Source organism: Ailuropoda melanoleuca, chromosome 1, assembly GCF_002007445.2.
Source record: "Ailuropoda melanoleuca isolate Jingjing chromosome 1, ASM200744v2, whole genome shotgun sequence".
In the NCBI taxonomy this organism is placed as follows: domain Eukaryota; kingdom Metazoa; phylum Chordata; class Mammalia; order Carnivora; family Ursidae; genus Ailuropoda; species Ailuropoda melanoleuca.
In genome coordinates this window covers 70,993,825-71,014,367 of record NC_048218.1, presented here as the reverse complement: position 1 = coordinate 71,014,367, position 20,543 = coordinate 70,993,825, and the positions used below count along the sequence as shown (strand labels likewise).

General features: G+C 35.0%; 1 protein-coding gene across 5 annotated transcripts in view; it reads right to left on the bottom strand.

The window, feature by feature from the left end:
* Window positions 1-20,543, bottom strand: part of ATP13A3 (ATPase 13A3) — an 87,540-nt gene that overhangs the window by 43,322 nt on the left and 23,675 nt on the right. For 4 of the 5 annotated variants that reach the window (XM_011227723.3, XM_002921449.4, XM_034660895.1 and 1 more), the window contains 13 exons: window positions 19,928-20,026; window positions 18,491-18,664; window positions 16,146-16,328; window positions 15,796-15,866; window positions 14,039-14,119; window positions 12,800-12,869; window positions 10,944-11,078; window positions 10,403-10,475; window positions 7,646-7,777; window positions 6,345-6,524; window positions 6,047-6,204; window positions 5,121-5,309; window positions 3,349-3,410 (listed from right to left, as the gene is read on the bottom strand). In XM_011227723.3, coding sequence (XP_011226025.1) covers window positions 3,349-3,410; window positions 5,121-5,309; window positions 6,047-6,204; window positions 6,345-6,524; window positions 7,646-7,777; window positions 10,403-10,475; window positions 10,944-11,078; window positions 12,800-12,869; window positions 14,039-14,119; window positions 15,796-15,866; window positions 16,146-16,328; window positions 18,491-18,664; window positions 19,928-19,978 — 1,559 coding nt within the window. In that variant the 5' untranslated portion in view covers window positions 19,979-20,026. The remainder of the gene's footprint in view (window positions 1-3,348; window positions 3,411-5,120; window positions 5,310-6,046; window positions 6,205-6,344; window positions 6,525-7,645; window positions 7,778-10,402; window positions 10,476-10,943; window positions 11,079-12,799; window positions 12,870-14,038; window positions 14,120-15,795; window positions 15,867-16,145; window positions 16,329-18,490; window positions 18,665-19,927; window positions 20,027-20,543) is intronic. The other variant, XM_019801980.2, reaches the window with a different exon arrangement.

Sequence of the window (20,543 nt, the reverse complement as noted above, 5' to 3'; positions counted from 1 at the left end):
TTCTACACATACTCAAGTTTTAAATTAAAAAAATGGAAATAAAATGTTTGTATTTCTGCATGTATTAATTTTCACTATAGTTTTTGGCATTCAAAAACATTTTCTTCCATGTAAATTATACATACCTAAAATACCATATTACCTAAGATTCTGAATAACGACGTGTCTAGACAAACCAATATAAAAAAAACTAGATAACAAATAATTAAAACTCCTGCCTATAGGCATATAAGAATACATAAAATCTCTTCTGTAAAAACACAAAATGAATGTGTAACACATAATCTTTTCAATGCAAAACTGAGCTCATAATCAAGAAAAGGAAATTTTCAAGCGCCCGAAATAGAAGGAAAGGAAAACCAGGGAGGTGTGAACCTGAGTGATGCTGACTGCCTGAGGAAGAAGGAAGAAGGGAAGGGAGCCATCTCAGTACCCTAAAGCCCCAGGCTTTAATACCCACACAGGAACAGAAGACAAAGCCCTGGCCAAAGTGGGGAGCTCAAACCGAGATGACCTCTTTCACCAAAAATAGCCAGTGCTCCTGAAGAGCATCCTTGGAAAAAGAATATACTACATAAAAGAACGGAGCATCCTGGAAAAAGAATATACTAAAAATAATTTACCTAAGACCCAAAGGCACAACTAAGAATAAGCTTATTTCTTTCTCCCCCTACCCAAAGTTCAAGGAAATAGTGAACATCTGTACAATGTTTACTATGTGCTAGGCACTGTTCTTTTAACTTTAAACATATCTGATACATGTTCTCACACCATAGGAAGATGTTTTACTGTCCCCATCTTATAGATGAGGAAACTGAAACAGAAGGTAAGTTTCCAAGGTTGCACGGCACGTTAAGTGGCAGAGCAAGGATTCAAACACAGGTCTGGCTTTAGGGCCTCAACTCTGAACCACTACACCACTCAGGATAGGATCTGGGTTTGAATACACACTACTGCAGGTCCAGAAATCCTCAGGTTATGAAAGTAACATTAAAGCTCATCTGGCACCAAGGATACCACTCTTGGCCAAGCACAGTCAAAACTCTCCAGGGAGGAGCTCCCACACAGCCACAAAGAAATCTCACAGAAAAATCCTGCTAAGCCTAAGTCCATAATTTAAAAATGCACTGGGAAACATTCCCATGGCTCAACAGACACAACAGAGACAAAATTAGAATCCCATAAATTTGAGATAATAGAATAGCAATCTGAAAGAATGCAAAAAAGGGCACTTTTAAATTAAAGACTCAGAAAAAGAACAAGACACCATGGGGGAAAAGGAGGAGAGACAGACTGGGAAAGAACCAAATGCACTTTCTTGTTTAAGCTATGGCCAGGATTCCCAGATGGAGAATCAAAGAATGGGAGAAAAGTCATACTAGAATAGGGGGAAAAGTTGCAAATTTTCCAGAATTTATGAAAAGCATGAATCTTTGGAATCAAAAAGCAAATGAGTCCTACACAAATAAAAAGAGACTGCAAAAATCAAGGATAAAGAAGTACTCTTAAAACAACAATAAGAAAAGGAGTCAGGAAAAATGGAATCACGCCATCAAAGCGCTGAGAGAACAGCTGACGCCCTGGAAAGCTATGGAGCTACGCCGTCCTTCAAAAGTGAAAATGGAAGAATCCCTAACAAATGCAGCTGCCGAAGAGGGCAGTGCAGTCCAGGGGAGCGAGGCAGAAGCAGCAGTGGTTGGCAAAGACAGTCGTGGACTTAGGAAAATCTCAGCATGCAGATGGCATAAAACCCAAGTCCTAATCATAAAATACTGTGCCAACAAATACACATAAATAAGGGAGGGAAATAATCAAAAAAGTACTCTACGGTCCATGGGTTTCCTGGGGGGTTTTAGAAACCCAAAAAAGACACCCATGAACTTTAGACTCTAAATAAGACCGTTAATTTAGGACAAGCAGTAAAAGATTAAAATGTAGAAATTCTGAGAAAATGTGCAAAAATATGAGAGAGAAATTTGAGAAAATGTGTGTGTGAACTAGGGTGAGGAATTGTAGAAATAAGTTCCAATATATCTGTAATTACAAATGAGAACACAACGGCACAAGATCAAAAGGTAAAGCAATGGAAAAGAAGACACACTAGGCAAACATTAGACCAAAGAAAGCTGGGATGTGTAACTGTAGAAATATAAGATGAAAGGGAATTGAAGGCAAAATGCATTAGAGAGAAATAAGGTCACAAAGTCACAATGTGACACACTATCAAGAAGATGTAACAACTTTGAAATTACATGAACCAAACAATATTCTCTCCAACTACAAACCTAAATCCCACAGACTTCTGAGGGGGGACAAATGACATCAACACAACTACTAAGCCGTCAAAAGACAACAAAAACAAAAGTAAAAAGACCAGACTGTTGGAATACTTTTGCAATTCATCGTACTGAAAAAGATTACCACCCAAAAATACAAAAAACTTCTAATAAATGAGTAAGATAAAGACTAAGAACACAACAGAAAAATTGTGTCACAGAAGAATGCTAAATGACCATCCTTCCAAAAAGGTGAAAATAAGATCAGCCTATTAAGTACTGAGGAAACTGCAAAGAGCCACAATGAAAGACCGTTTTATGCCTATCCACGTGGCAATAATGAGAAGTCTGACGATACCAAGTTGGGCTAGGACTGGAACAACAGGATCTCCTACGTACTGAGGGAGAGAGTGTGAGCAGCATCACCCAGAGAGGAACTAGGCAGCCCCTACTAAACCTGCAGCCGTGCAGGTGCTATAACCCAGCACTGACATCCTTAAAAAGCTAGTTTATCGAAACTCAACCACATGCTCACCAGGAGTTGTGCAGAAGAACTACAACTGCAGCACTAGCTGTGAAAGGGGAAAGGGAGAAAACACTGAAACTGCCCCTTCGTAGACTAGATACTATGGTTGAATCCTATCATGGAATATTAAACAATAGTTAAGATTAATAAATTAGATCTAGACATACCAATCTGGACAAATCTTGAAAACAATGTTAAAGAGGCAAAGAAAGCAGCGAAAACATGTACAGTTTACCAGTCATGTATGTTTATTTACAGGTAGGTCTTGTTCAGAGACAGATGTATACGTAGAGAAAATATAAAAACAAGCAAAGATAATAGAACACAACTTCAGAACGATCGCATAGAGACAGATTAAGACTTAAGCAATATCTGCGTATTTTAAATCTTCTAAAAGAGATTTGAAGCCAATGTGGGAAAATGTCAACTGTTTAATCTTGGTGTTGGGTACACAGCTCTCATATTACCTTATGTTTGAATGTTTCATATATTAAGATACTTAATATGAAGTAACTAATAAATGATCAAACCTAGCTTAACATTTACCGTGTATTTTCCACTCGTTGAATCCCCCAAAGATCTAAACCATCTTCAGTAAGAGTCCCAGTCTTTAAAAAAAAAAAAAAAAAAAAAAAGCACACATGAACAAAGTATGAATAATGCCTCCAAAAACAGAAATCACAACAAGTTACACTACATATACATAATAAAATAGAATACAGCTGTCAACAAAGGAAACTAATAAGATCTCTGTATATTGATAAAGAATAACTACCAGGAAATAACTAAAGTTAACGAAAGAGTGCAGAACATTCCTTACAGTACGGTTCCTCTGGACGGGTAGGGGGAGCACATGTGTAGAACCGTATGTTTATGTGCTTATATTATGAAAAAAACAGAACAATGCACCAATCAACCTATCAATCAATAAAGGCCTACCTAGGAAGGAGACAATAGGACAGAGGGAGCCAAACGGGGAAGAGAAACAAAACAAGTTAAATGACACCAAGAGAAAGCAATCAGCTATATCCAGGATGTAAATGACCTGGTTTCTTCAGTAAGATGATTCAGGACAAGGGGCAAGAAAAGCAACTGTTACAGATTAATTATAACCATTGCAATCATTATTTGGATTCTGACAGAAAAAAAAATTGTAAAATTCGAGACACTTTGTGAAAGACAAGGAAATCTGAATGAGAACTAGATATCAGATAATACCAAAGAACAGTTCATTTTGTTAAGTGGAGTAAGATAATGGTATTGCAGTTTTGTTTTTTTTTTTTGACAACTTCTAGATATAAAACTGAGGTATACTGGGTGAAAGAATGATGCTGCCACCTTCAAAATGAGGGGACAGATGAAGTAAGACTGACAAAATGCTGATTAGTTGTTAAAGCTGGGTAATGGGTAAATAAAGGCTTTTTATACTTGTATCTTCTCCACTTTTATGACTGTTTAAAAATTTTAATAGTAATGTTTCCCAAAAAGGCATAAGTGAAATTTTCCAAACAGATAAATATGAAATGTAGTCACGGGATATGATCTTTTTTTAAGTAATCTGTATGCCCAACATGGTGCTCGAACTCAAACCTGGAGATCAAGAGTCGCACGCTCTGCCGACTGAGCCAACCAGGTGCCCCAAAATATGACTTTTTTAAAAAACAAAATGTTTTTTTCCTTCAATAATGAACATGCACAAAAATCATATATCTATCCTATCAGTTACCAAGAAAAGCTTGATGGGAGGTTTCTTGGTCAATGTGTAATTCTCAAAATAGAACTTTAAAGAAAACTAATATCAGCAGAGGAAAGGAAAACCCTTTGTAAGAGAGGCAAGGACTATTTCACACAGGTACATTATTTGTCGCTTTCACATAAAACCATAAAATCAGTGACCTTCATAATTTTGAAACATATTTAATAAAATCACAGAACAAACTTTAACTAAATATATATACATAATAGCAGTACAATTCCAGTAAATTTATCTGTACGGAGCTTACTCTGTTAAAAACATAAAAGATCACACAATTTTTACTACTACTATAAGGCATAATTCTGGATATGAATGATTAGACAACTGCAGATTTGGGCAAATAAGCAATATCCAAAGTATTAAAAATTGAAAAAAAAAAAAAAAGAAAGAAAGCAGTGAGAATATATAAAAACGATGCCAAGAAAGTTGAAAAAGGAACATTAGAAAAACACTAAACAACGAGTATAAACTGGTTGATAGAGAATACATACAGAAAACCTTAATCTAAGTATTTAAAAGCTATGAAAGTAAGCTTTGAGAATGACTACGAAACTGAACCAACCTTATCAAAGCAAACAAGATTCAGCTGTCCACAGATATTTATCCTTTGGGGACTGATACAGAAAATACCAATTTTTTTCAGCCTTCTTTGGGCATACACAATACCAGCTGTCATCGCAGCAGGAAGTGCAGGTGGCACAGTAATGGTAATGATATCCAGAGACTCGATAATTATGACCCCAATTTCTACCTACAATTAACACAAAAATAAATGTCAGGACCCCCCCATATCAAATATTTACTAATCTAATGTGGGTATTTCTTTAGTGAAGAATCCATAAACCATATTCAATTTTATATATAAAGGTGTATATAGTTACATTCCTCAACCATTTACAATTCTTTTCCCTTTAGAGGCTGCAAAATAGGAAGTTCAGTGAATTGTCAATAGACAATGAAGTGGAATGAAAACTATTTTTAAAGGAAATTTTCATTTTAAGAGCTCTACCTGCGTCACAAGCTACACATTCAAAGTTCAATACACATCTATCAGATACTGACTCTTACTACCAGCACCATACTATGCCCATCTCCATAAAGGGGATGGAAAAGAGAAATGTGACGAGGTCTCTTAGAAGTACCTCCAATTAAGTAATCGCAAATAACTTTAATGCTGTATATCCCACAATTAAAAAAAAAAAAGAGAGAGAAATAAAGCTTTTAGTGAATATGTGGTCATGCTTCCCTTTTTTAAGTCACAAGAGAACAAGAAAAAGACCACCTAAACCAGAGCTGTCCCAAAGAACTTTCTGCTATGATGAAAATGTTCTATATCCATACATTCTAAAATAACAGCTACTAGTTTCATACAATTTAAATTAAATCAAAAGTTTAGTTCTTCATTCGCATTAGCTGCATTTCAAACCCTCGGTAGCCACATGTCATTATTAAGAATCAAACCCTATTAAAAGTTTACCATTTACATACCTTATTTAAAATGCTATTGATAATAGTGTAGATAAATCCAATACCAGCCACTGCCACAAGACACAGCAGAAACAAGTAGGCATCTCTGTAGAGTTTAAAATCAGTTGGTTTGGGATATAATATAGAACGAACAAGCTGTCCTTTGGAAGTACTAAATCCTTTAAAAAAATTTAAAGAAGAAAATGACTGTATTTTTATAAGAAAATGAAAATTATATCCCAAAACAGAATCTCTTTTTAAACATTCAGTAGACATCAAATACACTAAACCATGCAAGAAGAGAGGAAATGTTTTCTACCTGTTCTAACTACTACAGCTTTGACAAGTTCTCCACTGTAGAAACGAGTTTGAATTACAGTAGTCCCACAAAACAAAGTGTGTCGTTTATGTATTTCTGGACTATAGAATTCATCTCCCATTCCTTTTATGTCCACTGAAGGATTTGGCAAATTAGTCTTTGTCACTGGAACACTCTCTCCTTTAAAAAAAAAACAAAAAACCATAATTTAAAGCACAGAAATCTGTATTAAACACACAAATCTTGAATTGTTAAATAACCTGAATGTTATTATACTATTTCAATAGTTACTAAGAGTTCTCATATGTGGATAACAAAGCTTACTCAATTAGCTTTCTGTCTACCAATTTCCTTGCCTGAAAATATCAAGTCTTTTGTCTCTCACAATAATTCCTGAAGGTGAGTTGTGAGTCAAAGCAATCATCTGCAAATGATTTTGTCAAGTTTCAGATAAAAAGACCAGGTAGCTGCCACATCCCCAGCATCTGTTCACTTATCCCCAAAAACCAAACTGGAAAGCATTCTGCAACCTCAAGCACACAAAAATGTGAAGACCTACTCCTAACCCCCACTACATACACACACACACACACAGACACGTAAGGAAGAGAAAAGGCATCTAGGAAAGGGAGTGGAAAAAATACGTAGTATGGTAGTTCTCTCAACAACAAACTGTCAAATTCTCTTCAACATTAACTTTTACTTCTCTATGGCATTCACATTTCTTGTTTCAGAGGTGGCAAGTATACAGGGATATTTGTGTGACTGTGTTTTAAGAGAAGACTCCTAATAGTTTGAAAACATAGCAATCGCTTCTTTCCAGATTGACTCTGACAAAAATAGAGAAAACATGATAAAAAGCTATCAAATTCTACCTTCAGATTATGAATTTCCAAAGGGAAGTCATTTTGAAGTCTATTTCCCCCCAGTTTAAGGAAAATATAAAATCTTTATTCCCACTTTTTACACAGTAAATAGGGAAGTAAATACACTGCCATTCTCTGCAAGCAAAGGACTTATTTCCTCTTCCCTTACTAAAAAATATTTCCTCATGTCAAAAGAAGTATGCCAAAAAATGTAACACCAGCATAATGATTTAGTATCACAAGTGTGTATAATGCAGAATTTGGTCCCCTCCAAACAAAAAAAAAATCTTCATTATCCAACACACTCATCACATTCATGAGTAAATATAAACAACACAGTTTCATAGATACAAAATAGTTTTTAAATAGTTTAATCAGTAACTACTTAATCTTAATACCATTATAAACAACTGATCTGATTTTTACTCAGTTTACCTGTTAACATGCTTTCATTTACAATGCAAGTACCATTAATAAGAACTGCATCACAAGGCATGACTGTCCCATTCAATGGAATGACCATGACATCTCCTGGTACAAGGTCTGTAGAAAAGATCTCTTCTATTTCTGGATTTAAAGAAAGAAAAAGAGAAATCTGAATATTAACTTCAAATAAAAATAGAGTAAATAAAAGATATGCCTGAAGGTCACCTGACCTCAATACTCAGTTAAAAATATAATGTAGTTAAACAGACAATCTCAGTACATGAAGATAAGACAAATAAATTATTATGCCTTAGAGTAACAAAGTATGGTGTTTAAGTATGTCAGGTACTTTGCCCCCTGACAGGATGCCAACTGCACACAGGTGATGCCAAGTCCCTTCTAACCAAACAGGTGACTGGACTTCAATACTCAGTACAACAGCCCTCTTAGAAAATAGTGAGTCCACACATGAGATCCCCTGCATCAGGTAAATAAGCTCAGACTTTTAGAACTCCTTGGAAACAGCAGAAAGCACTGAAAATTTTAGTGTATTTTTATTTTATTTTATTTGTTTATTTGAGAAAGAGAACATGAGTGGTGGGCAGAGGGAAAGCTTCCTGCTGAGTAGGGAGCCCAACACGGGGCTCGATCCCAGGACCCCAAGATCATGATCTGAGCCAAAGGCGGACGCTTAACCAACTCAGCCACCCGGGCACCCCAGTGTATTTTCTTTTTTAACAGCAATTTCTTTACACCATCCTTTTTCTCACTGCCACTATTTATGACTCATAACATTTCAATGCCTTCTCAATATTCCTAAAATAGTCCTAATATTTTAGATCTATTTTAAATAACTTTAAAAAATAAACATTGCAATATTTTATCTAGTTCATTATTTCCTTAGAAATGTGTACATTATATTCAACTTAGCTAAACACTTTTTAAAAAGATTTTCCCAAGTAAAAGGAGGTTTTTCTTTAAGACTGCCTTACATTTAGACTCTTTCTCTCAGTCTTTCCCTTCCTTATGTTTAATACTATGCTCAGAAAAGAGTTCTGCTAGTTTGTAAGAGAAAACTATTATTTGTGATGTTAGTCTGTAGGACAAAAACTCTTTTCCTTCTTTTCCTTTAACTAAGCTATGAGGAAACAACTTCTAAAGAATTCTAACAAGCACATACTAGGCATAATACTTTCCATTTTTTTAATAAACCTGACTCTTGGAAAACTTTAATGCCACTCAAAGTCTACTCCTCTCAGGTATACCAGGAAACAAAATACCAATGACTTGTTAGAATTTACAAAGGGGTAAGGGAGACATGAGTTGAATGCCATGTCCTGGCATCCCCAGTGCCTTCAGCAGCCTCAGAGCAGTAACAAGATAAGTACAAGAGAGAAGAGAGACACTCCCAACTAAAAGCAGCATGTGACCAGGAAGCACAGGGAAGGAAGCACCTGCCAGGCCAAACTGCGTTTATGTTCCAATGTAGTGTACTGAGCCAAGAGAACAGAGACTGATTTGGTATTCTCAATCAATCAAAATGGCTATTGCACCCAAGGCCCATGCTGCTGTGTTGTCTCTCCTTTATGTCCTCTACACCTCTTCAATACCACACCAAAGGAACTATTATGTCTGTCCAAAACATTATCCTTTCCTCCAATACTGCTTCTCCTCCAGTGTCCCTTATTTAATTAAATGGCACTGATGTCCATCCCTCAAGCCTGACACTGCTCTATCGCCTCATATCTAATGAATTATTAAATCCTGTTCAACGCTCGCATTTATCTTCCAGCCCCATCTCATTCCTCTCCATCTCCACAACCTTCACCTTGATCCATTTCATGCCTTCAACACTATTCTCCTCTAAACCCATCTGAACACAACAGCCAGAAAGATTTTTGCAAAAGGCAAACATCAGATCACTCCCCTGCTTAAAAACCCTTCAATGGCTTTCCGTTGCCTTTGGGAAAGACGTCAAATTCCTTAACATGTTTTAGATGGCTGTCCATCATCTAGTTGCTGCACCTGGCACACTGAACTCCTTTTAGTTATTACAATGACCAAACTCTCTCTCATTTCCAGAAGACTGGGCACTTAAAACCCTCTCCTCTCCCTCTCTCACCACACCGCTTCACCTACCTCTTATCTGACTAATTCAACCACTTAAAAATACTTTCTCCAAGAAGCCATCCCTGACACCCACGGTAAATGAGCTCTAATATCTAAATTCCCTGACCTCTCCTAATCATAGTATTTGTCACGCTTTGTTACTATGCCTTTCCAACTACACTGAAGTTCAATGATGACAAGCACTGTGTCCACCTTGTAACCACTGCATCTCCAGAGCCTACCACAGTACCTGTCACATAGTGAGAACAACAAAAGTACCATTTTACAGGAATGAATTTGATACAACCTCAGAGAGAAGTACAAATCCAAACACTTATTTTTACTTCTTAAAAAACGAATGTATAGGGGTGCAGAGGCGCTTGGGTGGCTCAGTCAGTTAAGCGTCTGACTTCAGCTCAAGTCATTATCTCAGGATCCTGGGATCCAGGCCCACTTGGGGCTGCCCGCTCAGCAAGTCTCTTTCCCTCTTCCTCTGCCCCTCCCCCCCACTTGTGCACATGCATATGCTCTCTCAAATAAATAACCTTTTTTAAAAAATGAATGTATATGTATAATATACTAGTCATGCTTTAGTTATTAGTGCTTAATGGGTACCTTATTTGGTTTATTTTTCCAAGAGTTACCTTACGTACTTACCTTCATTGACTCTGCAAACTGAAACTCTCACAGTACTGTGAGCTGCCACCATGTCATGCAACATAATATATTGCTGAAATAGAAAAAAAAAATGTGAAAACTAGCTAATATAAACCCACTCTTCAAGATATTAAAAAGCAAGGGTGCCATAAAATAAGGTAAGTTAATACGGTAAATGCATATTACTCTGCCATTAAAAATGTCAAGACTAAAAGATTCAAAGATTATTTAATGATTAGCTCAGGACAAAATAAGAAACACTTTAATAAGACAGTCCTGAAAACAACAGAATAAACCCCCCAGTATTCCAGTCTGTAATAAACACCTATAGATCCCTACGGCCTCTAAGCAGTCAAGTGGTAGTTTAACTCTAAAAAGCATCCGCCTTCCCCCACCTCAAAAAGAGAGGGAAAGGAGTACTTATTCTTATTACTAAAAGAATAACTATATCGAGTATTACTTTGTACCAAGTACTACTCTACACACCTTACGTGTTACTACAAAAAACACAGTTGTGAAAGCCATAATAAATTGGACTTACCTTTCTAATGGAATACAGAGAGCTTACAATTGACACTATAGACATAATCACAATGGCTAGAGCATAATAGTAGTATTCATCAGTGCTCCATAGTATAACACTGAACAGCTGGAAAATGTAAAATGGGTTGAGAACCTAAAAAACAAAATTTTTAAATCAAATTTATAACCATACAGATGTCCCACCTTTTCATTTAAGAAATAAACAACAAGATATTTAAAGGATAAGCTCTGTAGTACCTTAAGGAAACATGTACTACTGAAGGAGGAAGGCAAGATGTTAGTGTAGTACTTTTTTCTACCACTAACCTACTAGAATTTGGCTAAATAAGCTTAATTTAAATTATTTGCATCCATTTAGATACATACCAAACCCAATACAAACTCATCTAGAAATAGCTAAAATGTGTGTATTTAAGCTGTTCTTCATTCTGCTTCAGCAATAAAGTACATTTAGTTCCAATAATTACGGGGCTACTAAAGGATATAACATTTTTAATTAAATGGAACAAATGTTTACTTATTATGAACTCCAAAAACCAATTTTCCTATAAGTCAAAGGTTCACTGGCATATACAGGGAAGACAAATATGAGGTAATAAGTTACACTGTTTTGCATTCTCTAAGGAAATAATTAAGGATTAAAAGCTAAATGAGACAAAGAGATAAGGGAATCCTGGCAATGGACTTCGTTAAGCCAAATTTCATAGTACTCTATCAATTTCATTAATAACTTCCCCCAAATGTCTTAAAATTGATGCTTGTGTGCTTTTCAAAGGACTTTCACATATATAGTCCCATTCTGCTTCAAAATTAAACAAGATAATTTGAAAGGACTTACTCCAATTTTATAGATAAAGGGGCAGCAGAAAGGTTTTCTAATGATCAAAGCTAGTTACTGATGGAATTATATTACAAACCAGACTTTCTAATTCCTAATCACTGCACTCTGCTATGTTCTACAACAACATTATACGGCCACTCTCAGGAACTGAGGGAAAACAATCTGTAACATCTACTCAAAGTATTGACCCAACTCTTGATCTTTAGCCAAAAATCAAAAGGAAGACTAGAGAGCCTAACTGCCAGGCAAAATCCTGTACCTCGTTCCTTTACATGTATAACCTTTATTCACAGCTCTTCAATGGCACCTGTAACTGAGCACTCACTAAAGTAACTATTGACCCATTTCCCTCCCAGGATAAAGTATAAGTTCTTCAACGTCAATCAGCAGGTCATGTTTTGTATTCCAAACTTGGTACAATGTCTAGTTCCCAAAATGTACCACAGGGGCGCCTGGGTGGCTCAGTCGTTAAGCATCTGCCTTTGGCTCAGGGCGTGATCCCGGAGTTCTGGGATCGAGCCCCGCATCAGGCTCCTCCGCGGGAAGCCTGCTTCTTCCTCTCCCACTCCCCCTGCTTGTGTTCCCTCTCTTGCTGTCTCTCTCTCTAATAAATAAATAAAATCTTAAAAAAAAAAGATATCTTCTTTGTCCAAAATGTACCACAAAATACCATCTGACGAATAAAGATGATAAACTGTTTAAAAATTGAAGAAAAGAGAAAAGACAGGTGTAAAGATCTGTAAGATAGGGCAAGATTTACATGTACAACATACTGAGAGTAAAAAAAAAATTACAGACAAGAAAAGCAAAACAAATAATTATAAGGTAAGTAATAAAAAGGTAATTTATGCCCCCAAATTATTTCTCTACGAGAGGTACTATCCATTTCAAGTTTAAAAAAAAAAAAAAAGAGTGAGGGAGAAACTAAGAAACAGAAAACCAAGACTATCTTATCACTTAAATCATGGCTCTTTTCAAACTGACAACTCTATTGATCACAAACATTGTCTTACCTCCTTAATTAGAAGCTTAAAAACAGAAGGCACTTTCACAGTAATTTCATTTACTCCATAAAGCAATTTTCTATAACAGGAAAACATAATAAGTGTTACATTATATTATAGAATAGTAGTATAATTTAGGGATGGCATTTCATTAGATAAGGTTCAAACCACAGATGCTCTTAAAATCTGGAACTTAAACATTCATGTTTCTACATACTTGTCTTCTACAACTCAATTCTCTACCTACAGTATCTAAATCAAAGTAGTCAATACTGCCTAACTACACTGTTGTTTCATTCTGCCTCTTATCTCTTTGTGTGACAAGTATCTTTCCCACTAGTCTATAATAACCATGTCTGCAGACACTTTCTTCTTCATCCTTGAACACAGCAGGAATCACAAATTTTGAATTGTAATTAATTTTTGCAAGAGACTAAAATATATCCGGGGGGTCTTGTACTACTTCTCCAATGAGAATACTATACTAAGAATATTTATTTCAAAAACAACTGTACATTTGATTTTTACAAAAAAATGCTTTCAAAGACTTGTTTAAATACTTCCAACTTAAACTCCTGGTAGTACTTTCCATATGAAAGAGTAATGAGTAATTCTTGCCTTTTATGAAGTATAAGTCTGAATGAATTAATTTTTTAATATCCTAGCCTGCTGAAAAAACATGCTACAGGAGTATTAAAAAAACTGCCAATTTAATTTGAAAATAACATTTATCCTTAAAATATGCAATACACTGGTATATTTTTATACCGTAGCAAAGAGTAACATGATATAAAAGATTATCCATCCCAATTTACAAATAATCATTGTGGTAAATTTTTAGCTCATGCTGAAAATTCCCAATACATTTCAGAAAATCTAAGATGCTATCAATTACAAAACATACTCATTATTTTATATGCCATCAAGATAAAAATGCTCTCAAGTAAAGGATAACACTCCACCCAATAGGACATGTCCCCCCTTTAAATATATAAAAATGTGGAAAAATGTGCACCTTAGAATTGATGAAATATGGTATATTTTCAGGGATATCAGCTTCAACATTTTCATAATTCTTCAACTAAGAGACAGTCTTACCCCAAATAAAGTATCAATAAGTTGTCAACTACTATGTCTATAATAAATACCTGTCAATATGTACAACTATATGGTAAAAGGGTGGGCTATATATACTATTTTATTTAGGAATTTTGATAACAGATCTAACTTTAGTTGGATAAAAATTACCTGTAGGCATGCATCCCCTTTGTCAGTCCTGCACTATGCTTTTCATAAATTGACGTACAAGAAACACCTTCATCCAGTCCCCTAAATAGATCCAAAGTTTTTACTTTAAACAAAGTTTAAAATATCCAAATGTCTTAATGCCTCATTTTTCTATATTCCTGATTTTAAAGTGTGACTTCCTTACAAACAGAAACCCTTAACAAAAACTGAGATAATGAATGAGAATTTTTAAATATCAAATTCCTAAGATAAACAATAATGACAGTTCTAAGTCTCAAAAGTGCCAAATTCTAAAGTATCCAATGTATCTATCACATAATAACATGGCTCTAAATACTCAAGTTTATATAATAATATTATTATCCTTTAAGGCTGTACCAAAGCTGGAAGAGCTAATAATTACGCTAATAAAACTAAAGGTAAAGTACGACTAACTTGAGAATTCCAAACTAAAGATAACATTTTTTTACTTTTTATCTATATAGTTTTCCCTCTTCAATTTTTTAAGCTTCATGCTAAGAAATCCTATTCATTGATTTTTTTCCTACAAAAGCATCAATCCAAATCTGTCCCTGTTCTAATACAAACCTAGGAGAGAAGTACAAGATTTATATGAGTCACAGGCATTGCCTAAAATCTGTAACAATTCTAACTGGATTTAACCAACAGATCCACTTTTCCCCCAAAATGTTTTAATTATGCTTATTTTAACTGAGATACTACTGGTCATAGAACTCTGAATAGAGTTTTGTACATCACTTAACTTCAATCCTTTTCTACTTTTTTCAGATAGAAAAACTAAGCTCCATACTTAACAGCTATCACTGGGATAAGTTTAAATTCTACAAGTTCCTACAGTTGGCAAACACCACATGGCAAATTGGTTTGATATTTTTTTCCCACTTTAGTTGGTAACTTCTCCAAAAGCAGCAAGGATCAGCTCCAAGTCTTTTTTAGAAAAAAACAAAATGGCAGCTCACTGGCAGTGTCCTATAAGGCAATAGTTCTTAATTAGGCATGGTCTTCAGAACTAGGCATGTGGAAATGCCTGGGACTATTCCAGAATATTCCAATTCTTTGTCTGAGGAAAAAAATCCAGGCATGAATATTTTAAATGTTCATAAGGTGATTCTCTTTGTATTGCTAATATTAAGAATTCTTTCAGCACTCAAATAATGATACTTAATGAGTGTTTATAATAATCACTTTAACAAAAGCAATAAAAATAGAATCCTAATTAATCTAGTACTTACATAACTTGAAGCCTCCGCAAAAAACATCTAAGGGATTCCTCCAGTTTGTCCTACTCAAGTCTTAACACAATTGACAATGTCTAAATCTTAATCCATATAGTGAAGTAAAATTTCTGTTTGTCTATTACTCCATCCCTCAAGGATAAATAGATGGAACTGTCAGCAAGTGGGAAATGAGAATTCAGATATTCTGACAGGCTGTAAAGTGTACCCAAAATTCACTTTGAGATGAACCCATAAAAAGAAAAGAACTCAGACTCAGAGTGCTTTTGTAGAATCATACCGTTTCAGACTTTTATGTAAATTTTGCCAAGGTACAAGTTACAAGTAGGATTTATCCTAAAATGGTTAATAAGTATTCAAGTAACACCAGGGAGTTGTTAATAAGTGGAAAAAAGTTATGCAATAAATACCTCTTTGATTTTATGTAACACAACAATGAATTGTTTTTTATTTAGAACATTTTCAAGATACTCATAATCCAAACAAAAGAAAAATACTTACTTTAAAAAATCAAAATTGTGAAGGGTATCATTCCAGAAGTATTTTACACTGTGGTGGGTGAAATAACGAACCTGTACAACACACATAAATGTTACATCAAAAGCATTATCATCGTTTATGATTAAGTTTACTAACACAAATGTATTATCTATTAAAATTAAAGTGATCGCGTACAAATGCAATCTGCTTCTTCTAGTAGTACCTAAACTGTTATACATAGTAATAAATATTTTTTATATATATGGATTTATTCCAAACAAAAATAACTGCATGCAGAAAATTATAGCCAAGTGTCATAAAAGGTAATAATTCTGGTTTTCAAAGAAACTTTGACACTAAGATCACAATACCTGCTGTGGTTCAGTCTGTGAATATTTACTCATCTCATGCCTAGTCTCTTCAGCCAAATTTTCACTTAGATGAACAGCATGGCCATTTGCAACTTTATTAGTCATGGATTTGGGGCTCAAAAATGGGTGAGTTTCCAGAGAAAGAAAGCGAATTTTTGCACAAAACCACATTCTGAATTCATCCTTACAAGAGAGAAAGGGATAAAAAGTCGATTATGTATATATTACATTACTGCCTATATATATTTTTTAATTCCCATTCTTTCCATGTTATTGATTACTCTCTGAGAAACCATCACTTCCTACTCACTAAATGTGAAACCATTTCATGAGGATATATAAATTCTATAGATGAAGATGTATAAATGCTTTCCATTGCTCACCATTTTATGACATACTTCACTAATGCAATATCCCATACAAGATCATGAGTAATTTCTTAATTTAATCATCAACATACTAAGACTAGAAATTAAAGCCTCTTAGGAAACCATCAACAAAAATAAAAAGACAACCTATTGAATTGGAGAAGATACATGCAAAAGATATATCTGATAAGGACCTAATATCTAGAACATATAAAGAATTCCTATAACTCAACAACAACAACAAAGACCCAATTAAAAAATGGGCAGAGGAAGGAATAGACCTGTTTCCAAAGAAGACATAAAGATGGCCGAGTGTCAAAAAGTGCTCAATACCATGAATCACCAGGGAAATGCAAATCAAAACTACAGTGAGATACCTCCTCTCATCAGTCAGAATGGCTGGTATCAAAAAAGACACGCAATAACTAGGGTTGGTGAAGATGTGGAGAAAAGAGAACCCTAGTGCACCGCTGGTGGGAATGCAAACTGGTGCAGCCACTAAGGAAAACAATATGGAGGTTCCTCAAAAAATTAAAAATAAAAATACTATGAGATCCAGTAATCCACCTGCAGATATTCACCCAAAGAAAGCAAAAACACAAATTCAGAAAGTTATATGCACCCCTGTGTTTACTGCAGCATTATTTACAAGAGCCAAGATATGGAAGTAAGCTAAATGCCCACTGATACATGGATAAAGAAGATGTGGTATATATATTTACAATGGAATACCACTCATTCATAAAAAAGAATAAAATTTTGCCATTTGGGACAGACAACTGGATGGACCCAGATGGTATTATGCTAAGTGAAATAAGTCAAACAGATAAAGACAAATACTACAACAAAAACCAAAACAAATACCAAAAACAAAACAAACAAAAACAGAAATGGACTCATAAATACAGAAAACAAAGTGGTGATTGTCAAAAGGGAGGGGGAAGGAGGAGTGGGTGAAATAGGTGAAAGAGAAAAAAAGGTACAAACTTCCAGCATAAAAGAATTAGGTCATGGGGATGAAAAGTACAGCACAGGGAATATAGTCAGTAGTATAATAACTTCGAATGGTGACAGATGGTCACTACACTTACTGTGGTGAGCATTTCATAATGTATATAAATGTCAAGTCATTATGTTGTCTACCTAAAACTAATATAATATTGTATGTCAACTCTACTTCAATTAAAATATATATGACCAAAAAAAAACCCCAAAACGAACTCATAGGTACAGACAACAGATGAGTGGTTGCCAGAGGTACGGGTTGGGGGGGCGAAATGGGTAAAGGTTGTCAAAAGGTATAAACTTCCTGGGGATCTAACATACAGCATGGTGACTGTAGTTAACAATACTGTAGGGTATATTTGAAAGTTGCTAAGAGAACAGATCTTAAAAGTTCTCATCACATGAAAAAAAATTTTTGTAACTGTGTACGGTAACAAATGTTAACGCAGTTGTTATGGTGATTATTTTGCAACCTATGCAAATCATTACGTTGTATACCTGAAATTAATACAATGTCATGTGCCAATTATACCTCAATAAAAACAATTTCTTTAATTAAAAAAAAGAAAAAAGAAATGAAAGCCTCTGATAAAATGCTTCCAATTAAGATTAAAAAAACAAACAAACAAAAACAACCACCAGGGAAGCAGCAGCATCACATAGTAGAAAGGCAGCTGGTCCAGTGAGTAACACATCTGATATACTCCTTAAACTGGCTAGTGACCTTGACAGACAAGCATTTAATCTCTCAATGCATCAAGAATTATAAAAGAAAGGGTTGATACAATCATCATTAAGATTCCTTTATATTCTAATCACTCTCACTTAGAATACAAATGTTTTTAGGATTAGCGTTCCTGATTATATATCCTAGCAGTGATGTTCTCCTCATGTATTATTTTGCACCAAGTACACACAAAAGCATTATATTGCTCTCCGAATAATCAGCTACCAGTAAATACATGGACTTACAGTAGTCCTCAGCAGCACCACTTCACAGTCTCTAATTGCAGCTCTAATACAGGTCGCCTTCACCCGCCATTCGGGCATCCAGTAGAGGAGGAGGAGGAGAAAGCCACCAGTGCAAACCACTCCTAGAGACACTATGGCAAGTTTCCAGCGACACAAATTATAGCCATAAATCTCCTGTATGGACACAGTGATCACACAACTGAATATCAAACGATAGGAGAGATAACTGCCAAAGTTTTATGTTTTCCCAATAAGTATTAACAGTCTTGTCACATAAAAGGTAGGCTTTTTTAAAAAATAAACTTTTAATTTGGGAATGATTTTAGATTTGCAGAAAAGTTACAAAAACATTAAGAGTTCCTTTCCTCTGGTTTGCCCTGTTAACTTGGTACATTCGTCAAAATCAAGAGATTGGCATTGGTACATTATTATTAACTAAACCTAGTCTCTATTAGAATTTCACTAGTTTTTCCAGTGTCTTATTTCTGCTCCAGGACATAAGCTATAATATCACACTGCATTTAGATGAAGCAAGTTTTAACTTTATTTTTCTCCCAAATGATTAGCTAATTGTCTCAATACCACTGTGACTGATCAATTTGACCTCCTGACCCAAATTATTTCAATTGTTTCAGTTTACTCTCTCCCAAACCCACTATAACCCAACAAGGGTTGCCAAATTTAGCAAAAGAAAATGAAAAGGGCCTAGTTAAATGTAAATTTCAATAAAAATTATTTTGCTTGCCTTATGCAATATTTGGGACATGCTTATAGAAAAAAATTTATTCCTTGATTATCTGAAATTCACATTCAATGGGGTGTCTTATACCTGACAACCTTATCTCCGCCCTTCTACACACAAAGAGCTGAAAAGTCATTTTTTTATTAAATTGATTTTAAACATTTTTTATAAATCAAAATTAGAAATCTTACATTTGGGGTTGTATTTTTTTTTTTTTTAAGATTTTATTTATTTATTTGACAGAGATAGAGACAGTCAGCGAGAGAGGGAACACAAGCAGGGGGGAGTGGGAGAGGAAGAAGCAGGCTCATAGCAGAAGAGCCTGATGTGGGGCTCGATCCCATAATGCCGGGATCACGCCCTGAGCCAAAGGCAGATGCCCAACCGCTGTACCACCCAGGCGCCCCTGGGATTATATTTAAAACATGACCTAATGTAACTTCTTAAATTATCAAATTAAAAAAAAGCATAATATGCTCCTCTAAGTATTAAAGTTCACAGTCAAACAGGAATTATACTAAAACCCAAAAACTAGAGATGTTACATAATCCCAATTCAAAAACGCAGTCGGAATGAGGAAAGCACATTGATTTAGTGTTTTGTTGTTGTTTTATGTACTTTTCTACTTCCCTGGAATAATAAATTACAAAGATAAATTCTTCACACTTAACAAATACATTATAAAAACTGGTTACCATTTCATCTTCTTGACCCTGGTTGATAGTCTTCCTTTCTTCTTTGTCCATATCTACAGTGGTTTAATAGGTCTTGTGCTTCAGAACAGCTGAAGATAACTGAGGGGAAAGAAGAGCAAATATTAGGGAACTCTGTTGTATCTCAGTAGACTATAAAACTTCATACCGTAAGACTTTGTTGTGATGTATGTATCAAAGTTTAACTGATATTTAAGACTCACTGAAGTGCTGGCTGGTTTTAATGGCATTTTCGATAATGTGCTAGTTGTGATACTATCACAAAACCTGGCATATTTCATCAATTAACTTATATTAGCAATAGTCTTCATACAAAACAATTTAAGTTCTACAAGAAACTACTACAGAATCTTCTCTTTTCATTCCCCAGACTCAGAGAACAAATCTAGTTTAACCATCCTGAGCTAAAAGTGCTCCACACAACTCAATTTATTGCGTGAAGTACAGTGAAAAGGTAAAACACCAGCAGTGAAACCAACCCCAAAACTTCTCCATGATTATTAAATTAATCATCCAACAGATATTCACTGAGCACCTTTTACATGAATGGTAATCCTTGGCCAGGAGTCAATTCCTAAAGCAGGTGTACCACTATTAG